The 21,856-nt window shown below is 39.7% G+C and overlaps 1 protein-coding gene across 4 annotated transcripts in view; it reads left to right on the top strand.

Annotated features, from left to right (window-relative positions):
- The window catches only part of map3k7 (mitogen-activated protein kinase kinase kinase 7), a 133,941-nt gene that overhangs the window by 91,438 nt on the left and 20,647 nt on the right, over window positions 1-21,856 (top strand). For all 4 annotated transcript variants that reach the window (XM_072555100.1, XM_072555102.1, XM_072555125.1 and 1 more), the window contains one exon: window positions 19,415-19,479. In XM_072555100.1, the coding sequence (XP_072411201.1) occupies window positions 19,415-19,479 (65 nt within the window). The remainder of the gene's footprint in view (window positions 1-19,414; window positions 19,480-21,856) is intronic.

A 21,856-nucleotide genomic window follows, 5' to 3' on the forward strand; every position in this document is an offset into this window, starting at 1 on the left:
TCCATTTAACAGACAATTGTTACGTGTATCTATTTTGGAACAGCCCATCTCTTAGCTATTCTGTTCTGGCAGCTGTGGATGTACTTGAAATTTACTTTAAAATTCAGAAAACACTTTTTATCTTAAAGTGAACATACACTCTTGACTTCGTAATACAATTTTTATCCTCACTTTAAAATACCAATTACATGGTAGAAAGTCCCTTGACTTAAGACTCTTCAGGCTACAGCATTGTAGATTCTTCAGGCTCCATGTCCTGGCTTTGGGAACCAAGTGAATATAAAGTGTAAAAGTGTTGCCACAGCACCTTTTCTAACTTTTTCTAACTAACTAATCAAGCAGACTACAGGTTTTTCTCCTAGAACGTGCATTTTGTTAATGCTAATTCACTATAGGATAAATGATGATTTGGAGACACTGTTTCTATAGTACAAACCTTTAAAGCATGAATTGGTTATAATATGATTCCAACCCCATTAGTTTCAATGGTGTTGGTATTACGTGTACTTCTTATGAGATGGGTTGTACAAGAAAGGAACTACTGCGTTATAGCAGAACCGACTGTACTATCTAGCCACAAGACTCTGAGGTAGACTGTAGATTTTTTTTTTTACTTGCTGCAAACTAGAACAAAGCTTTCTGTAGTGATTAGAACAAGGTCACCTAGGTATACTTATAGAATGAGTTCCCTGATTGGGACTGTTAACCTGTTCCAATCAGGCAGCCCTGACTGACAGATATAAACAGGAGAGTTCCTTCCCCTTTCTCTCGGGGATCTGGGGTGGAGGGTGCTGCACGCAGCAGTCCCCTGCAACCACAGATTGCGGTGGTTCACGGACTCCCAGCCCAACTGCTTGTTCTGTGGCGCTGTGGAGTCCGTGGACCATGTATATATTGGGTGTGGGTGTTTGCACTCCCTTTTTGATTTCCTCAAAAACCTTCTCCTCTGTTTCTGGCTGCACTTCAGTCCCACGCTCCTGATCTTCGGGCACCCGGTACGGAGGAGGGAGGGCAGGTCCGAGGACCTCCTCGTGGGTCTGCTCCTGGGCCTGGCCAAACTGGCCATCAACAGGTCCAGGCAGCGGGCCGTGGAGGGGGTCGTTAGGGCCGACTGCCTGCCCCTCTTCCGGGGTTACGTTAGAGCCCGGGTGTCCTTGGAGAAGGAGCACGCGGTGTCCACCGACACCCTGGAGTCGTTCAGGGAGTGGAGTGCATCATTTCTCCCTCCAATTCTATTTTGATTTAGTCCCTACCCTCCCCTTCACTGTTTTGCTCACACAGCATTGCCCTTTGATGTGAAGGGCAGTGCTTGTCACTGGCCAGTCTGGTGTTTTTCATATCTTCCTGGTGGTGGAAATTGAATAAAGATTCGTGCACTTTGTGTCTCTCACTGTGTTTCACACCTGCGCACACACACCATGGGTGCTGGGGAAAAAATAAGCACTACCGCAGTTAGGCGGTAGTGTGGGGGTTAATTAAAAAAAATCAAACGAAAAAAGAAAGAGGAAAAAAAAAAAAAATAAACAGGAGAGTTCCTTCCCCTTTCTCTCGGGGATCTGGGGTGGAGGGTGCTGCACGCAGCAGTCCCCTGCAACCACAGATTGCGGTGGTTCACTGACTCCCAGCCCAACTGCTTGTTCGGTGGCGCTGTGGAGTCCGTGGACCATGTATATATTGGGTGTGGGCGTTTGCACTCCCTTTTTGATTTTCTTAAAAACCACCTCCTCTGCTTTTGGTTGCACTTCAGTCCCACGCTCCTGATCTTTGGGCACCCGGTACAGAGGAGGGAGGGCAGGTCCGAAGACCACCTCGTGGGTCTGCTCCTGGGCCTGGCCAAACTGGCCATCAACCGGTCCAGGCAGCGGGCCGTAGAGGGGGTCGTTCGGGCCGACTGCCTCCCCCTCTTCTGCGGTTATGTTAGACCCTGGGTGTCCTTGGAGAAGGAGCACACAGTGTCCACCAACACCCTGGAGTTGTTCAGGGAGAGGTGGGCGCCGCAGGGAGTAGAGTGCATTATTTCCCCCTCCAACTCTATTTTGATTTAGTCCCTACCCTCCCCTTCACTGTTTTGATCACACAGCATTGCCCTTTGATGTGAAGGGCAGTGCCTGTCACTGGCCACTCGGGTGCTTTCCTATCTTCCTGGTGGTGGAAATCGAATAAAGACTCGTGCACCTTGTGTTTCTCACTGTGTCTCACACCTACACACACACACACACACACACACACACACACACATCATGGGTGCTGGGGAAAAAAAACAGGATTGAAAATAAGCACAAAGAAAAAAAATAATAAATAGGAGAGTCCGAGGTTCTGTTCACCCTAGGAGCCAGCTTTAAGCTGGATGGGTCAGTGTCATGTACCATGCATGTAAATGAAGGGTGACTTAGTGATAGGATATCTGCCTTTGGAACCTGAAATTGAATTGTCTGCTTCAGTTAGCAGTCATATACACAGATAAATTAAACAAAGGAACCTTTCATCTCAACATCCGATCTTCATAACATTTTGGTATGTTGTTAGGCGTTCTCAAACGAGAATGTGAACAAATCATTTCATCTTCTCTTTGATCCTGTACCCTATATGAATAATTTATATTGTTAGTGGAATATTACTGCCCCACTTCTGAGAATGTAAGGAACTTTCTTATTTGCAATCTGGTTTTACCCTCTTTTTCACCTGGAAACTGCATACATAATTTAAACACTATAAGGAAAGGTTGCAGACTGTTGACTCTTATTATACTAAACTAGAACAACCCTTTTTTCTGGTTGCTTTGTATCCATATGGTTTTAAGGTTTATATATAGCTTCAAAGTTAAAAATCTCACAACACCAGGTTATAGTTAAACAGGTTTAATTGGAAGCACACTAGCTTTCAGAGCGTTGCTCCTTCATCAAGTGATAGGATGCTTCGAAAGCTAGTGTGCTTCCAATTAAACCTGTTGGACTATAACCTGGTGTTGTGAGACTTATAACTTTGTACTCCCCAGTCCAACACTGGCTCCTCCAAATCATGACTCATATAGCTTCAAGCCAGTTTAAATTGGAGTTACTTTATTTCAGCTTATGACTTAAAATATCTTCATTCTTTGTTAACCTGCTAAGTTTCCAGAAGCAAGTCCAATACTTTTGAAGTACTCCTTGCTATTCCCATTTTATCGGTTTCTCAAAAGATTTTTTCATTTATCTACAGATAAAACATTAATTTCTAAAACTGAATGTTATATTCTAAAACCTGAGACATTAAGAACAAATCATTAAAACTATAAGATATGCATCTTCCTGATGCTACCCAAATGCTATGAATTTTGTTGCTTTTGTGATAATCTGTAAAATAGACTGACTGTGAAAATCAGTTGCCAACACAAAATTGATGCAATAACTAATAGGGAATAAAAAGCAAAGCATTACATAACAGATCTTTTGGAAAAACCTACAAGTGGACGGCTGTTTTTTTTCTCTCTGTAAAATTATACTGTATGACTAAGTACTTCCTACAAAAAAAAGCCTACCTGCAACTGTTCTGTCCTGTTTTCTCTCTCCTTTGAGGATGTTTGATGCCTTTAGTAGGGTGCCAAAGAACCCGGTTTGGATCTAAAGTGTTGTCTGCACTTTGTGACCATTTATGGTGAGGGCTGCAACTGACATTATGGTGAGGTTGTTAGCGCAAACACTGGAATGATGTGCAGGAAGTTTTGCAAAGTAAGCCTATTGCAAGCTCAATCAGTGATCAAATGCAATAAATGTCATTTACTATCTCTGTGCTCCAGCTAATGTCCTCCTCCTACCTCACATGATTGAACATGTTTTCAGCAATAGCAAGGACCCCCAGCCCTCAAAACAAGTACCATCAGCTATTTGCCACTATTGAATTAATATAAGTGTATGAAACAAATATTGGTGGTGAAATTGAGCAGATCTGGCAACATCTATTAAGAGAATGCAGTGTCATCATTTCAGGTCAAGTGATTTCACTCCCCCCGTCCCATCCGTCCCGTCCCGTCCCGTTAAATGTCTGCTGATTGTCACTGCTCCTTAAAGGTGCTGATATCTGCAGGGAGTGGTGGAGTATAAAGTAAATTCTTTGATTCTTACTTCGAGTTCTGCTCAAATCAGTGAGGAGAAGTATTTTCTGAGGGTTGAGAATCTTTGAGACTCATCCTCAAAAGGCAGTGGAAGCAGGATCTTCCAATATTTGTCTAAATGCTGAGGTGAATCAATTCTTGATGAGCAAGGCAGTATAAGGAGGATAGCGTAATCAGATCAGCAAAGCACAAGGGATTGAGTGGCCTACTGTTCCTAATTCATGTGTTTCTACGTAAGGCAAGTGAGCTTCTCGGAAGAAGGTACTGACGTCGGGCACTAGGAGACCATGGCAGCTCTGGATCAATAGAAACCATTTGTCTTTCTTCAACATTCAACATACAATCACCTTGAAGAAGACGCTTACTAAAATGTTGCCATCTCTCGCAAATAGGCTTGCAACTTGTGAGCTGAGCAGAGCAAGAACAGCATTTCTGACAGCTGCAAAGCTGACTGGGTCCATGAATTTCATCAAGGAGACTCTTTCCAGGCTGAAACTGTGAACATTCCTAACATCTTGTAGTTTGGCATTCACTATCATATAAAGAAGCTGACTTGAGCACTGAATGCAAAGGGAGCACAGGGCTTCTTTTTTTTTCCAGAGAGAAGCAGGCAGAATGTGAACCAGAATTCACTTAGAAACCAGACTTCTTCTTAGCGCCAACTGCTGTTGACTGAAACCCTGCTACTTCATAGACGCAACATTTAAATCCAGAGATGCAAGGTAAATGCAAAGGTTCCACCCACTCACTGTGCAGTTGGCATGTGACCAGGTGCAGCATTTCATATAGGGGTCAGTATCCTGACAGCAGTCATGATTCCTTTATTGTACTTCAGTCTGCTGCACAATGAGCATTTGAACTAGTAGACAACAAATACTGTCAACTGAGTCCTGGCTCCAGCAGACATTGGAAGAATGATTAGAGATACAAAACATGAAATGTGTTCAAGTAGATGTTGAGGTGCTTTATGCAAAGCCTCTGCTGTCTACACCATTATCTTGGAGCCCTATAGTACTCTCCAAGTTGCAAGCTTTGATTCATCTGTTGCATCTGCACAAGCTCTCCCATGAAACATGGCCCTTGCCACCAGAAATGTGGCAAACAGCTGAGTAGGAGGCAACTAATCCATCCCATGTCATGCCAGGCTGTCAGTGATTAATTCATCCAACTATACTGCAAAGTCGATTCCTGTTTTTAACCCACCCCACACCTTGTCATCCCTCTGAGAACATTGCAGTATCGACTTGGTCACAAGGCTCAAATAAAGGCCACCACAAAACAATAATTTCAAACCAAGATTATCAAATAAACCATTAATTATTCTGTAGGAAATTCAACCAGTATCTCATTTTCTTTTGGTGTCTCTCTTTTTGGGAGTTTTTGCCTGTCCCAATGCCCCTATATTGTCCTGCCTCAAAAGACTGGATTATTAAAGTAAAGAAGTGTTGTTACAATTACGTAAGATATTGGTGAGACTAAACCTGTAGTATTTTGTCCAGTTTTGGCCTCTTTACTTGAGGAAGGATGCGGCATTACTGGAGGCAGTTCAGAGGAGGCTTACCAGATTGATTCCAAGGATGAAAGGGCTGTTGTATGAGGAGCAGTTTGAAGTTCAGAATGAGGGGAATCTGATTGAAGTTACATGTATTCCCTGCTTTTCGAACATTCGTTTTACACCAATTCACTTTTGCGAAAGACCTAACCAAAAGAGGATTTTCACTTTTACGAAACAGCGTGTGCAACAAGATTGGCGCTGCCAAGCACCTTCCCCAGGAACTACACTCAGCATCTCAGTATCAAGCAGCCATAGCTTTGAACTCTGCCTGTGAACATCTGTGCTTTATTTTGATTTATTTTGTGCATCCGTTAGCAAGATGTGTCTTAAGGTGTACCCCTCGCTCCTGTACCTCCCACCACCCCAACCTCCGATGGCCTTTACTATCTGTTAGTGTTAGTTTAGGTTTTATCTGTTATTTGGTATGATTTGGTTGGCTTTTTGGGGGTCTGGGAACACTCTATATAAATTAATGGTAATTGCTTCTTTGCTTTGCGCCATTTCAACGCTTAAACGGTTTCACAGGAATGCTTTATTTTCGTCCAGGGGGGGACACCTGTCCATAAAGTGTTAAAAGGTATTGGTAAGATGGACTTTGAACACATTTTACCCCTTGTGGGACCAGTTAGAACAAGAGGCCATAGATATAGTGAGAGGAGGCAGATTCAAAACTCAGATAAGGAGAAACTACTTAGGCTGTGAATCTGTCCCAGAGTGCAGTGGAGGCAGAATCAGTCAACAGATTCAAGCACGAAATTGATTTGTTTCTGATTAAAAGCAAGATAAAGGGCTATGCGGAGCAGGCATGAAAGTGGAGTTGAGACCAGGATAATATAAGCCATAATCATGTTAAATGGCGAAGTGAGCTTGAAGGACTGAGTTGCCTACTCCTGCTCCTATGTTCCTCAATAGCTGCAGATGGTCTTGCATTGCTGTGGGCCAAGAAGACCTGACTTTGCATGCACACCTTATCATTGGGAACGCAGACTGGCAGGCTGACTAGCTAACAGACAACAGTAAGCACACTACCAGGGTGATGGTGAGAGCACAAATACTGTCATTCTGGTCGAAGACAAGCAGGTTTGAGCTCCATTTACATTGATGCTGCCCATGGCAGTGCATCAGCAATCCTCATAATCTACTAGAGCATGGATTGTTCAACCACTTAAATAGATTATTGCATCTTCACCTGACAACAAAAGATCATTCTGACCTGAGGTGGGTGAATTGGAAAATCTTCAAGAGAAAGTTAGGACATTCTGAAATTTCCTGCAATATTTTGTAGTTGTTGTATTGCCATAGTCTTACCAGACCATAGGAGGCTGCTCTCTCTGAGAGAGAAGCAACTGGTGGTGATTTAACCTGAGGGCCACCAAGCCTCAAGTGAGGGAAAAGGTTGAGAAGGAGAGTCCTTCATGGTAACCTCATTGATGGGAACTGAACCCACATTGTTGACATCACACTGCTCTGTAAACCAACGATTCCCATTTTATAGTAGTTTCAGTGCTTTATAGCAACATTCAGACTTAATTTTAATATAACTGAACTTAACTGGTTATTAGATAAATTATGAATTGAAAATTGAGGTGTTCCTTTTAGACTGACCATGACCAAGCATTCAAGAGAGATCTAAATTTGATCATAATGTGTTTCAAGAAGTAATGAGAAACTTGAACTATATGTTTAAAATATTAGACTCTATCTTGTGAATCAGTGTGGTAAAGATCATACGCTTGTTCAGCATTTCTTTTAAACATTTTAATGTCCTGACCTGAACAATGATTCTTAAAACTACTTTAAAGAAGGTATCACAAGATAAAGTTCTACATTGTGTAGTCATAATTTATCTGTGGTTCTGCTGCAATTAAATTTATTCTGGAGCAATAAGTATTGATATCTGCTTGATATTTGACCTAGTGACAGCTACACCTGCTAATCCAATGATCAAATTATTTGCATGTTTGTGCTGCATCTGCATGACCATTATTCTCTGTGTTTCGTGATTTTGCTTTGCATTATTTGCTGTGAATTGTGTAAGTGTTGTGTGGTTAGAAAATAATAGAAGTGTGTATTCACAAAAGAACCAAATACAGTAACAACATACCTACATCTGCCTTAAGGAGTGTTATTTTGTTTAACAAATTAGTTGAATACAAACTGCAAATAGATGCATGCTTTGTGGACGCAGGTTATGTTTTGTGAATATACAGTCCCTGTTTGGGTGAATGGTTTGGAATTCAGTTCTTTATTTCAGTGTTTCCTGATTTTGAATTTGATTTATGATATTTTTGAGAAGATCGTGAATGACCGTTTTGATTATGGGTATCATTACATGTTCTCTATTGACATGTAATGTTTGAGAAATTTTCTATCCACAAAATTGTATTATTGCAAAAGCTTCCTTTCCAATAGAAATCCAAATATATGAAAATGCTTTTGTCCTTTCTTTATTCATTCCAACTTCTCCATTCAACATCTGTTGATATTTTGTGTTCCATGCAATAGGACAAAGCCAAAATTGACATGATGGAAATTGGAAAGCATTTGACACGTTAGGGACTAGTTTTGAGATAAAAGCAGAGATAAAGGATAACAAGTTTGTGGGATGTGAAAATTGACCACCTGCCATACTGTTTTGGAGGTGAAGCCTATAACCGATGTAATCCAATTAGTCAGATTGCACTTGATTATGAGTTGAGTGATTTGTGAACAAGTCTGAAATTTATGTAGTTAATAATTTAAGATACACAATGAATACAGTTAAAGATTAACAGTGAAGGCAGTTACCAATATAGTAGCACAGTTTGAATGCAATAATCACAAGCTTGATGTATGAACTGATTGTGATCCAGTACTCTGGTATGAACTTGCAAGGGCGGCACGGTGGCACAGTGGTTAGCACTGCTGCCTCACAGCGCCAGAGACCTGGGTTCAATTCCCACCTCAGGTGACTGAGTGGAGTTTGCACATTCTCCCTGTGTCTGCGTGGGTTTCCTCCGGGTGCTCCGGTTTCCTCCCACAGTCCAAAATAAAATGTGCAGGTTAGATGAATTGGCCGTGCTAAATTGCCCATAGTGTTAGGTGAAGGGGTAAATGTACGGGGGTGGGTTGCGCTTCGGCGGGTCAGTGTGGACTTGTTGGGCCGAAGGGCCTGTTTCCACACTGTAAGTAATCTAATCTAATCCAATTCTAGATGCTCAATCCATGAGTTTAGAGGTCCGCACTTACTGCTTCTAATCTAAATTTGTGATGTTAGAGATCAAGGACTTGAAAGCAATTCAAGGACTCTGGCACACATGTCATTAGTCATAAGTCAATTTAGTTCACCCATGCGAATGAAATACTGGGCTTCATATGAAGGTTAGAATGTGCAGGCTAGTAGCCCCAGGGAAATTGAAATGTCGGTAGTTCACGGGATGACTCATGTAAGCAAGCGACTGATTCATGTTAACAGACTCGGTAAACTTCAGTTATATATTTGGAAATATATTGAATTTTTTTTTCAAATGGTTGAAATTAGTTGAGTATTTCTCTCAGGAGGGAATCTAATGAAAATAGTCATTAGCTTGGAATTAATTTGAAAAGATTAGATGAGAAACTGCAGGGAAAGTGATGCATATGGACTTTTCTGAAAGCCTTTAATTTGATACCTCATGAGAAACTGTTGAAGATGGTGAAATTATGAGAAGAATAGAAAATGGTGTTTAAAAACTGATTAGAAATAAGGACTTAAAGAATGATGGGAAAAGTTTGTGGTTTGAGTTGGCTGATCATGTCCAACAAGATTTTGTTCGTTGTGCAACATATGGCATAAATGTTTATGATGATAATGAAAATAAGTCGCAGTAATTTTAAACTTTGAAGGAAGCTGCAATGTGAATGTTAAAACAAGTGACAATGTTGTACACATCCTATGATTAGATTACTTAGTGTGGAAACAGGCCCTTCGGCCCAACAAGTCCACACCAACCCTCCGAAGCGCAACCCACTCAGACCCATTCCCCTACATTTACCCCTACACCGAACCTATTCTACTGGATAGTGGGATTATGCTGGTGACACAGATATAATGATCCTTTTTGTGAGCAGTAAATGTACTATGGTTCTTTGGAAAATGATATCCGTAAATGTAAGTTGACATGTTTTAATATCTAGAATGCTAACATCAGTTATTTCAACAGTAGCAATTAAGAGGGTATTAATGAATTTGGATGAGGTAACATGGATTCACGGAAGAAAAAGCATATTTGATGGATCAACCAGAGTTCATAACTACAGGTAGAAAAGCAGGAACCAGGAAATGTTTTGTGTGTGGATTTAAAAAAAATTCTACACTCTGCCATTTAAGAGATTATGATATAAAAGGGGCTCATGTGGTTTGTGTAATGTCATAAAGTGGATGAAAAATTTTTTTATTGGGAAAAAGAACTAGAATGAATGGTAGTTTTCAAACTTGCAGGGTATAATTTAGGTTCCATGAGAAACCACAGCTATTTACATTCTATGTAAATAACAGTAGCATTTTTAGCAATAATGGTATTTTATTCAAGAAGCATTCATAGCCTAATTTCTGGATTACAGTATAACTTTGATCGTAAAATTCACATATGGACTAAATGAGGAAACAGAGGATCCCTCATCCTGGAGGTAGAATCATAGGAGAAGACATCGATATGTTGGGCATGTCACTAGACTAGTAATCCAGAGGCCCAGGCTAATGGTCTGGAGCACAGCAGCTGATGAATTTAAAACTTACGGTAATAAAATCAGGATTTAAATTTGAGTTTCATTATAACGGTGTCCATGAAAGTATCACTGATTGTTGTTTAATGTGACTTGGTTCATGAATAACTAATTAGGGAAGGCAACCTAGCATTAGTGCAACTGCAGATTAATGTCCCTGGGTTGTCCTCTGATATGCCCTAGGAAATCACTCGATTCAAGGATATTATCCAATGATTGCCTCTCTAATGACACCTACTTCCCATGGAAAAATCTAAAATCCGCAACATGCGCTGTGCCTACAGCGTTTGTAGCGAACGTTATGAGGAGGACTCTGGCATATAGACTAAGGTAAATGAGCATGCAAGAACTTGATGGATGGAACATTAATGTGGAGAAATATGAAGTTGTCTAGTGGTAGCAAAGTTAGAAAAGCTGAATATATTTTAAAAGGTGAGAGGCTAGAAGATGTTGGGATCAGAGTGTTCCTTGTACAAAAATTCTCAAATGTTACCATGGCAAATACATCAAATAAATAGGAAATAAAATGATATGTTGGCTGTTATTGCCAGTGACGAAACGTCTGACCTGGTTCATTAGGGACGCAATTGAAAGGAGAATTCCGAGATGGTTAGCATTAGTCGGAAGAGTAGACAAAAGGAACATGTGGGTGCAGGCAGCATCAATTAGAAGATTTGAAAAATGGAGGTTGTGGTAATGTCACTGGACTAGTTATCCCAATTTTTGTAGGGCATAGATTTGAATCCCACCAAGGCAAATAGTTCTCATTGAATTCAATAACAATCTAAAAAACAAATCTACTCGGCTGGCAACCACTGTCAATTCTTGTAAACCCATTTGATTCGCTAATTCCTTTTTAGTCCTGAAAGTCTGCCAGCCTTACACGATTTGGCCTGCCTGTGACTCCAGATGCATAGCAATGTGGTTGACCATCTGGGCAACTAGAAACGGGCAATAAATGCCAGCCCAGCAAGTGACGCTTGCTCTCATGATTTTTTTTCTTTAAAGTAAAACTGTTTGGAATTGCTGCTTACTCAACGAAAAATAGGGGTGTAAAAATGATGTTGGTATGTTAATCAAGGAGTCAATTACTGCATTAAGGAGGGATGACATCTTAGCAGATGTAAGGCCATATGGATTTCAAAACAAAAAAGGGACAATCACATATTTTTGGGTGTGTATTGTAGACCCACAAACATTCAGGGAAAGATAGAAAAGCAGTCAGGCATGGAGACATATTTCAGAGCAGTGTAAAAATAATAGGGTATTTCACTTTCTACAATATTAACTGGGATAAACAGAGTGAAAGGCTTTGAAGGGGTGGATTATTAAAATGACCACTTTAAAATGCAACCAAGTGAGCTCTTTAAGCCAACATGTAGAAATTCCTACAAGAGGGGGTCCATCTAATATTAGGAAATAAAGCCAAGCAAATGATAGAAGTGTCAGAGGGAGAACATTTCTGTGATGATGAACGTAACACAGTAAGATTTAAAGTTGTTATGAAAAAGGACAAATGTGAACTAGAAATGAAGTTTTCATTACAATATGATGAGGCAGGATCTGGCAAAGTGGACTACGAGAAGTCTTTTTTGTCAGAAAATCTACTTCAGAGCAGTGGGAGCCTTTCAAAAAGGAGATGGTAGAATTGCAGGGACAGTATGTTCCTAAATGGTGAGGGACCAAAAATTCAGAGCGCCCTTGAAAGCAAGGAATGCACAGGATTTGCTAAGATAAAACGGGAAGCAAGGGGTATACACAAAGAGGGATCTGAGCATCAGAAGCCCTCGGTGTATAAAAAGTGCAGTGGGTTACAAATAAATTCGGTGTTGAAGGCGGCCATGAACGAAGTTCTGACAAATAAAATAAAGGAAAATCCAAAAGCAGGGAAAAGTAAACTGGGTGCAAGAAGATAATCAGTGAAAAAGTGGGACCCATTAGGGATCTAAGTGGCAAACTTCAAGTAGAACCAGAAGAGCTATGCAGTTACTTTAAATCTGTATTCACAATAAAGATTAACGGTGTCAGTATAGAAATCATGGAAGACAACAGTGATATACTTGAACAAATTACAATTGAGAGGGAGGATTTCTAAAATTTTTAGATCCCAGACTACTGTGGGAGGTAAGGGAAGACATTACAGGGTCATAGAATCATAGAATCCCTACAGTGTGGAAAGAGGCTTTTCTGTTCATCGAGTCTGCACTGACATTCTGATCATCCCACTCAGACCTCACCCCAGATCTATCCCCTTAACCTGGCATTTACCATGGATATTCAACCTAGCCTGCACATCTTTGGACTCTGGGAGGAAACCAGAGCACCCAGAGGAAAGCCATGCAGATCTGGCCCTGACATTTAATTTTCTTTGTTCAGCAATTTTCAAATTCTCTCTGTACAAAAGAGAAGTGCCAGAGAACTGGAGAATAGCTAATGTACCTTTATTCAAAAAGAGTGGTTGGGATTAACCAGGGAACTATAGGCCAGTGTCTAACATGAGTGGTAGGAAACCTGTTGGAAAATGTTTGAGGGACAGAATTAACTTCCACTGAGAGAGGCACAGATTAATCAAAGACAGTCAGAATGGCATCGTCGAATGGGGATCATGTCTGACAACTTTGATTTAGGGTTTTCAAGGAGGTGACTAGTTGTCTGGATTATAATGCACTAGATGTGGTCTTCATGGATTTCAGTAAGGTTTTTGACATGTCCTCGCATAGAAAACTAGTCACAAAGGTAAGGGTCCATGGATCCAAAATTGGTTCAGTGGCAGGAAGTAGAGGGTGATGCTGTATCTCCAGATTGTTTTTGTGAGTGAAAGCCTGTGATCGGTGGCATACCACAGAGTTTGATGCTGTATCTCTAGCTGTTTGTAGTGTAAATTAATAGTCTAGATATAAAGGTAGGAGGTTTGATTCACTAAGTTCAGTAGCATAAAGTACTTTTGGCTCCTTTTGATTATTTTTAATGGTAGGGTGCACAAACAGTCCCAGATGGTGCTGAGTCTACTACTTTTCGACATTTATACAAATGATTTGGATGTGAACGTAACAGGTATAGTTAGTAAGTTTGCAGATGACACCAAAATTGGAGGTGTAGTGGGCAGTGAAGAAGGTTACCTCAGTACAACGGGATCTTGATCAAATGGGCCAATGGGCTGAGGAGTGGCCTATGGAGTTTAATTTAGATATATTAGATAATTAGATAAATTAAACTATGGAGTTTAATTTGGAAAAGCAAATCTTAGCAGGACTTGTACGCTTAATGGTATGGTCTTAGAGAGTGTTGCTGAACAAAGAGACTTTGGAATGCAGGTTCCTAGTTCCTTGGAAGTATAGTCACAGGTAAATAAGACAGGGAAGAAAGCGTTTGGTATGCTTTCCTTTGTTGGTCAGAGTATTAAGTATAGGAATTGGGAGGTCATGTTTCAGCTCTGCAGGACATTGGAATATTGCATGCCACTTTTGGAATATTGTGTGCAGTTCTGGTCTCCTTCCTATCGGAAAGATGTTGTGAAACTTGAAAGGGTTCAGAAAAGATTTACAAGGATGTTGCCAGGGTTGAAGGATATGAGCGGCGGGAAACGCTGAGCAGACTGGAGCTGTTTTCCCTGGAGTGTTGGAGGCTGAGGGGTGACGTTATAGAGGTTTACAAAATTATGAGGGACATGGATAGGTTAAGTAGACAAAGTCTCTTCCCTGGGTGGGTGGGGGGGGTGGGAGTCCAGAATCAGGGCGTACCAGGGCGAGAGGGGAAAGATATGAAAGAGACCTAAGGGCCAACTTTTTCACGTAGAGGGTGGTACGTGTATGAATCAGTGCAATCTGGTATAATTGCAGCATTTAAAAGGCATCTGGATGGGTAAATGATTAGGAAGGGGTTAGAGGGATATGGGCCCAAGTGCTGGCTAATGGGACTAGATTAGGTTACGATATCCGATTGGCATGGATGAGATGGACCAAAGGATCTGTTTCTGTGCTGTACATCTCGATGACTCGATGTCGCAACAGTGACAGTGAGACAATAGAATAGGCTTGATTTCAACCTCTGCAACAATGTTATTCATCAACCCTTTACTTGATTTTTTTAAAAATTACCTTAACTCTACTTGCATCTTAGTATACATGGTACGTAAACTTGTCTTGGATAGCAACAAATCTGAAATTCTAAAGCATCTTAACTGGCATTACATGAATGGTAATTTAATTTTAAATGTTTTTAAACCACTACCATTAGTAATTCTGAACTTTCTCATAAAGTTGCACAATATTTATCAAATGTCAAACACAAACTCATTATAGATTATGGGCTATTTCTGATGGGATTAATTGTGTGTCTGATACAGTTACATACAGTTAGTTTAATTTTAATTTGTCAACTAACTAATCTGATACATTTGACCTCTGAGGGAGTGTTGCACTATTGGAAGTTCCATCTGTTTTTTCCATCTTTAGTGTAAAAGATACCATGTCAAGAAAAGCAATGGAGATTTCTCAGTGTCCTGGCCAATATTTATCCTTCAACTAATACCACCAGAAAAATTAGTCATTTGTCTTTATTGCAGTTTGAGACCTTGTGGTACACACAACTGCTCTCATGTTTACTTGCATAACGATGATAAAATTTCAACAGTAATTCATTAGCTGTGAAATGCTGTAGGTGGGACGGCTTGAAGGTGTAAATTGTGCTTTGCAGTCCTTACTTGCTTGTATATCTTGACAGGTGTCTTGTGAAATGGAGGGCTAATTGATACTTGATTTTGGCTGGGATGCTATCGACGGAAGTTTTGGAAGGCAGTGGGGCTACTAGGGATTAGTCAACCAGTCAATTGAAAAGACTATGTATGTATGTAACATTTCCCCTGTGTGTACATTTACTCAGTTTGAATCAGGGACAGATTTCACCCACATTGATTAGATTTTAGGGCTTCCTAAGAATTTCCTTTTAAGGTGAAGTTATTATTGTTTATCCTAGCAGACCTTTCCATAGCCATCTCCTTACCGAAATCTGTCTATCTTTTCAACTGTCAGTGGCATATGCTTTCAATGAGAACCAAAATAATATTGCCATCTCATCACAAATGATCATTTTAGTGTGTAATCCCCAAAGTTTTGTTCATATGTTATATGTAAACACTGCAGACTAGGAAACTCATGTGTTTTGGATTACTGTTATTTTAATCTTTGGTATCAGTTTTTAGTGGTCTTTGAATAACCTGTTACAATTTCATTACTGACCTTCTGTGATAACTGCTTCAACAGTTTCCTGATGTTTGTGTAAGTGCCTTTGCATTTAGAAATTATTGGGTTTTTTAGCCAGGTTCAGTAGAGTTAAATACAGTTGATTTAGTCTTGTGAGAAATACCTGGTGGACTTGTGCGTAATCTTAATTTATCTAATTTGTTTCAACGAACAATACATTTAGGGGTTTTGTTCATCGAAAGGATGATTTTGAAGGGACTGAAGAGTGTTGGAAAAAACTTCTATTGAACTACTGTGCAACATGTAACTTAGCTTTATCAGGTTAAGTCATAAAAAGCCTGACACATTTGGTGAAAAATCTAGAAACTTCATTCATAATTATTAACTGTATTGAGCAGAGTAGGGAAAAACAGGTATCTTTTGCAGAATGCTGATTCACTGTTTAATAAACTGACCATGTTCTGTCCCAATCTATACCACTTCACTTGGTTTCCTCATCCATATCTGTTGTTGAATTTGACTGGCAAGCTCTCTGAGCTCAGAAAAGCTGCTGTTGAAGTTTTTTTGGTTCTTTTAGTGGTTTACTCTGAGTGGATTCAGGTTGCACTGTTGCAACAATGATAAATGTACAATTTATCTGACAAGTTATCAATTATAACTGACTTGCAGAGACCCTGTTGCTATTTGTCAGTTTAATAACTAATGGTTCTGATTTTTTTCAGTAATAATAATGGTGATACTATCCGTGCTTGCTATTCTTAAAGAGCAAGAAGCAGTTTACAGCAATTGCGTATATACAAATGCAGAAACAGACTCTGTCCAAGCTGCACTATCGCTCCAAAAGCTGCATTTTTTTAAAACTTCCATCTGTCTCATCTCTCCTCTTGCTGTCTTCTCTTATCTGCCTTTCTTTCTTGCACTTCATTTTCTGTATGTGATTCACCATTCTAACATACACTTTCTAGTTTTAGCTCAGATGCTGGAATTGTATCAAAAGACAGTGTGTTTCATTACTGAGCATGACCCAAGCCTATATGAACTGCCATCAAGATCCTGGGTAGCACATTACCAGCAGCAGCCAGCTCTGGTTGTAGAGTCATAGAGATGTACAGCATGGAAACAGACCCTTCGGTCCAACTCGTCCATGCTGACCAGATACCCTAACCTAATCTAGTCCCATTTGCCAGTATTTGGCCCATATCCCTCCAAACACTTCCTATTCATATAGCCATCCAAATGCCTTTTAAATGTTAGAGTTGTACTAGCCTCCACTACTTCATTTGGCAGTTCATTCTATACATGTACCACCCTCTGCGTGAAAAAGTTGCCCCTTAGGTGTCTTTTATATCTTTCCCTTCTCACCCTAAACCTATGCCCTCTAGTTCTGGACTCCCCCGCCCCAGGGAAGAGACTTTGTCCATTTATCCTATCCATGCCCCTCTTGATTTTATAAACCTCTACAAGATCACCTTATAGTCAAGGAGAAACAAAACAAAAGCAAATTGCTGGAGAAACTAAGCAGGTTTGGTAGCTTCGGTGAAGAGAAAACAGTCAATATATCCTGGATGGTCATGGAGAAACATAGTTCTTTGCTCTGTAGAGAGTGCTGCACCAAATTGATTTCAATTATCTGCAGATTCTAGCCTCCATAATCTCCAAATATTGAAAAGTAAAAGCAATAATACAGTGCAAAATCTTGCAGATGCTGAGCATAAGGAGTGTAATTTAAGACCTGTGACAGCCAATCCATGCACAGTAAACTGTCTCAAACAGTTTATTTATAGGCAAAAGTGAGGACTGGAGATCGGAGTCCAGATTAGAGTGGTGCTGAAAAAGCATAGCAGGTGAGGCAGCATCCAAGGAGCAGGAAAATCAACTTTTCATGCAAAAGCCCTTCATTAGTAGTTTATTTATGACAAGGCATGTTGTTTTTGTGGTTTTGATACCAGAAGTAATCCTGCCTGTACTCCTTCAAAATAATGTTGTGGTCCTCTTTCATCTTAGATAACACATGGAGCATTTAACATTTGATGGATCAGATCTCCAGAATGTCAGATTCCCTGTGCACTGTATTGATGTATATGGCTAGATTTTGTGCTCCATTCCTGGACAGGACTTGTTCTCACAGCCCTGTGGCTCAGAAATGTGTGCACCAAATAAACCACAGGTGGCACTGAGAAAATCTGTTGTCAGGTGTTTGATCATGAGTGACTAGCAATTCTTATTTACCACCAACTGTAAAATCTAGATCAATTTTCACTTTTCCCACTTTGCAGACAACTTTATGAGGAATATTTTAATCTTGATTAAAAACAAATCATCCTTTTCAAGGGGCAAAAGTTTATTGCACATGGATACCAAAGCTTTCAAAAACTTTGCTGTCTGAAGTTAGAGAGCTTTTATGATATATTCATGAAAGGTTCTTGGTAAATGCTTTGGTGTTAGTTGTAAGTAAACTTTGATTGTTGACATGAAAGATGGCATTGTTATGTATCATGTGAACCTCATTTTGTTTGAAAATTAGTTTAAAAGAACTGTATATGGGAAACTTTATTTCATAATTTAGAAAAACTTCAATTAATGTAAGTTTGTTCTGAGATAGAGATTATTCATTTTACTTTAGCCTGAACTAACCAACATGAGAGAGCTCATTTCATTACACAACTTGGGCTGATTTGCAATGCACATTGTTGTCAACAACTTGAGTTCAATTCCTGCAGCTGCTGAGGATACCATGGAGGACTCTCCTTCTCAACCTCTCCCCTTGCCAGATAACTTTACCTTTTAAATCAGAAGCTTGATTTGAAAAAGCAACTCATAACAGGCTTGAGTATCATAGTTTGTTCGCATTTTGTCCAAAGCATTTCCCAAACGAAATCTTGTGTGATCTATTTGACACTGTCAATCTTTGTTTCATAGTTGCTTAATGTTAGACTTTGTCAAACTGATCTGTTTCATTCAAAGAAAGCAAATGATTACTTTGTCATTGTAGCAATGTTGCTTTGACCTGACTAAATAGTCAAAACTAAAGCTGCCAGCAATATTTAAGTCATAAATTTTTGTAAATGTTATAACGTGGAACATTTAATTTCAGTTAAAAATCTGTTTGATTGTTTATCAGAAATAAGCTTGTCTTTAAATATGGTATTTGTGCAAGGATGAAAGGGAGGTGCATTTGATACTTGCAGTTGTTGCTGTTTCTGCTTGGCCTGCAAGAGAAAATTGATGTTCTCTTAGATGTTGAGCTAATACCCAATTTTTCTACTTGTTCTGCAAGAACATTTCTGCTGAAAGGTTATAAAGGTTTTGCTAAATGCTCTCTCTTTTTTTAAATCACACACTGGTTTTAAGTTAGATTGCAGAAGAAGTTTTTCTTTCCTGCAGTGTAAGTTGAGATGACTGGAGCAAAAGGATGTGTCTGAGCTAAGAAGCAATGCTTAGCACAAGTGAGGCTTATGTCAGCAGTCCAGTTCTTGCAAACCATAACGTAAGAGCCCTTAAATAGATGCCATCATCAGTTCTGGCTTCCAACATGTGGTTCATTACAACATGTGACAGAAAATGGCGGAGGAATTGAAATAGCTATTCATGTGGTAGGAGTGGTCACTGTATTAGGTTTTAGTTTATGTTGACAAGGCAGTGTGTTCCTACTTAGTTCATTGCAGCTGTTTCTTCTCCCTCCCTCCCTCCCTCTCTCTCTCTCTCTCTCTCTCTCTTTCTCGCTCTCCCTCTCTCCCCTGTATGTAGAGATTCTAGGCTCCACCTGCAACAGTTGTACTTGTGTTATTTTGCTGTTGGTTACATATTGCCTTTTTTATTTGACAGGCAGTGAACAGCAAAGGCGCAGGTCTATTCAGGACTTAACAATTGTTGGATCAGAGTCTAATCAGGTAAGACCTTTTCATTTAAAGAAAATTAGTCTGTCAGCATCTATAGGTGACCTGCTTGGTGTTGAAACTTGACAATCAAAATATTAGAATATTGGATATTTGATCAAAAACAAAACATATTTTGTATTAAGGAGGGCACAGTATGAAAACTTTGACTTGGTACCATTGGCATTTTTCTCACATGTTAGATTGACAGCAAATAAATTATGGATTTCAACACAACTACAAATTTCCTGTTTTCATTTCACAAAGAGACTATTGCATCCTTGAAGGAAATATTGGATAATATTTTCAGCAGAGGCTGCACAAACCAGTTGAAGCTAACTCCTTCAGTTTCCAAAATCTTCCATTGTCCCACCTACCATCTTCTAAGCATTTTCTGAGAGAAAATTGTTTCCAATAACCGTTTTAACATTTTCACTTTAATTCTCAAACTTACCTTGTAATAATTTTGTATCTGTTTTAAAACATATGCTTCATGTACTACTTGTGACTTTGCTTTTTATACAATAGTAATGATTTTAGTTTTACAGAACTGTGCAAAGAAACGCACCTGTCAGTGACAGGTATTAATTGAATCATATGACCTTACAATTCCAGGATGATGTTGAATTTAAAGTCATTCCTTTATATATTTATTACAATGTATAATTTGGATGTTCATCAATGAGTCTGAGATGTGCAGCATGAAGATTCGTCCAACTCGTCCATGCCGACCAGATATCCTAAATTAATCTAGTAGCATTTGCCAAATTTCCATTCTTTTCAAGAGTATTTATAATTGATATCTGGGGCAAATCACAGTGTTAGAATTTCCTGCCCTGGCACAAATAGCACTGCATGCCCCTCCCCTGCTCTTGTTGCACAAACAAAATGATCCAAGGCTGCCAGTGTTACATTAACAACACTTTGCTGTGTCAAAACTGAACCAGAAATGAAACAGATGGTCACATGGTGCCAGTCTCATCTATTCAAAAGTCAACCCAGTACTGACTTGTGATTTCACCAAAGTGCATTTGGTTGTCGCCTGGACCCCAGGACGGTTGACCCCCCCCCCAGTTCACGTTACCCTTCGAACATTATACTTGATGGTTTGTGATGGTCAAATTTCCGAATCTCAAGTAGGACATGCATTGTTAAATAATAGCTTGGGGTGATTTGATTATAGATGTGCTGATTCTGTAATACTACTGCAGTCTTTCTGATTAACAGTAAGGCTTTTTGAAGGACTAAATCGTAATGATATAACTACAGATTGAGTTTAAAGAAATCATGACATATGTCTTATTTCTGTTCCCATCTCCTTTAAAACTTTAATTTCACAGGTCTGTAACTATCAATACCTCATCAAAATGCCACAGATTTATTGTGGCTGATAGGATCCACTTTTATAATTGAGTTTCCAAGTCTTCAGCCCATGTTTTAAGAATCATATTCCATGTTTTAGTATATTTTCCAATGAAAACAGCAGAACCACTTTTGATGATTATTCTTAGTGTTTGGACTGATATATAACTTCGGTATCATAACCAGGTCCAAACTTGACCTCACCCGATGCCCACGCTTTTACCAGCATTTAAGGGTATCAGTAGGAATCTCGCCTTCCATTTGGAAACTGATGAAGGTGATGATTCTTCAGAGAAGTGCACCCAGAGACAACAAATGGCACCAAGGGCACATCAGCTGTATTGTGGGGGGAATAAAGAAGAATGGAAAGGCAGTAGTGATAGATGATGTCATAGACAGGGAATCTGACGGGTTTCTTCAGTATTAAATTTACTCCAGCATCGTGTATTGCTTCCCTCGTGCTGGTGTCAAGGATGGCACAGAGTGGCTGCAGTTTCACTTTTATGGCATAGTGGGATTAGCCAGATGATATGGTCTCCTTTGGTATCTACAACATAGTTAAAAAGAGAGGTGAGATCCTGAAAGCAGATTTCTGGGAGTTAGGAAGGAAGTTTATAAAGCAAGCCCTCAAGCAGTGTTCTCAGGAACAATCCCAGTGTCATGTGTTAGTTAGCTTGAGAACAGAGGTCTAGATTAGAGTGAGTCCTGATGAAGGGCTTTTGCCCGAAACGTCGATTTTTCTGCTCCTTGGATGCTGCCTGACCTGTTGTGCTTTTCCAGCACCACTCTAATCTAGTAAATGGTTATGATACAATTGCCATTACAGAAACATGACTGCATGGTAAACAGGCTGGAAATCGAATATGTGAGGATATTCTATGGTTAGGAAGGACAAGAAGGAAGATAGAGTTGTACTAATAATATGATGGGATCAGTTTAGTAGCAAGCGAGGCTCTCGGTTCAGAAGAATAATGTGTGAAATCTATTTGAATGAACTTCCAGAACAGCAAGGGGCAGCAGGCATTTGTTA

The sequence above is a fragment of the Chiloscyllium punctatum genome, chromosome 3, assembly GCF_047496795.1.
Source record: "Chiloscyllium punctatum isolate Juve2018m chromosome 3, sChiPun1.3, whole genome shotgun sequence".
NCBI classification, from domain to species: domain Eukaryota; kingdom Metazoa; phylum Chordata; class Chondrichthyes; order Orectolobiformes; family Hemiscylliidae; genus Chiloscyllium; species Chiloscyllium punctatum.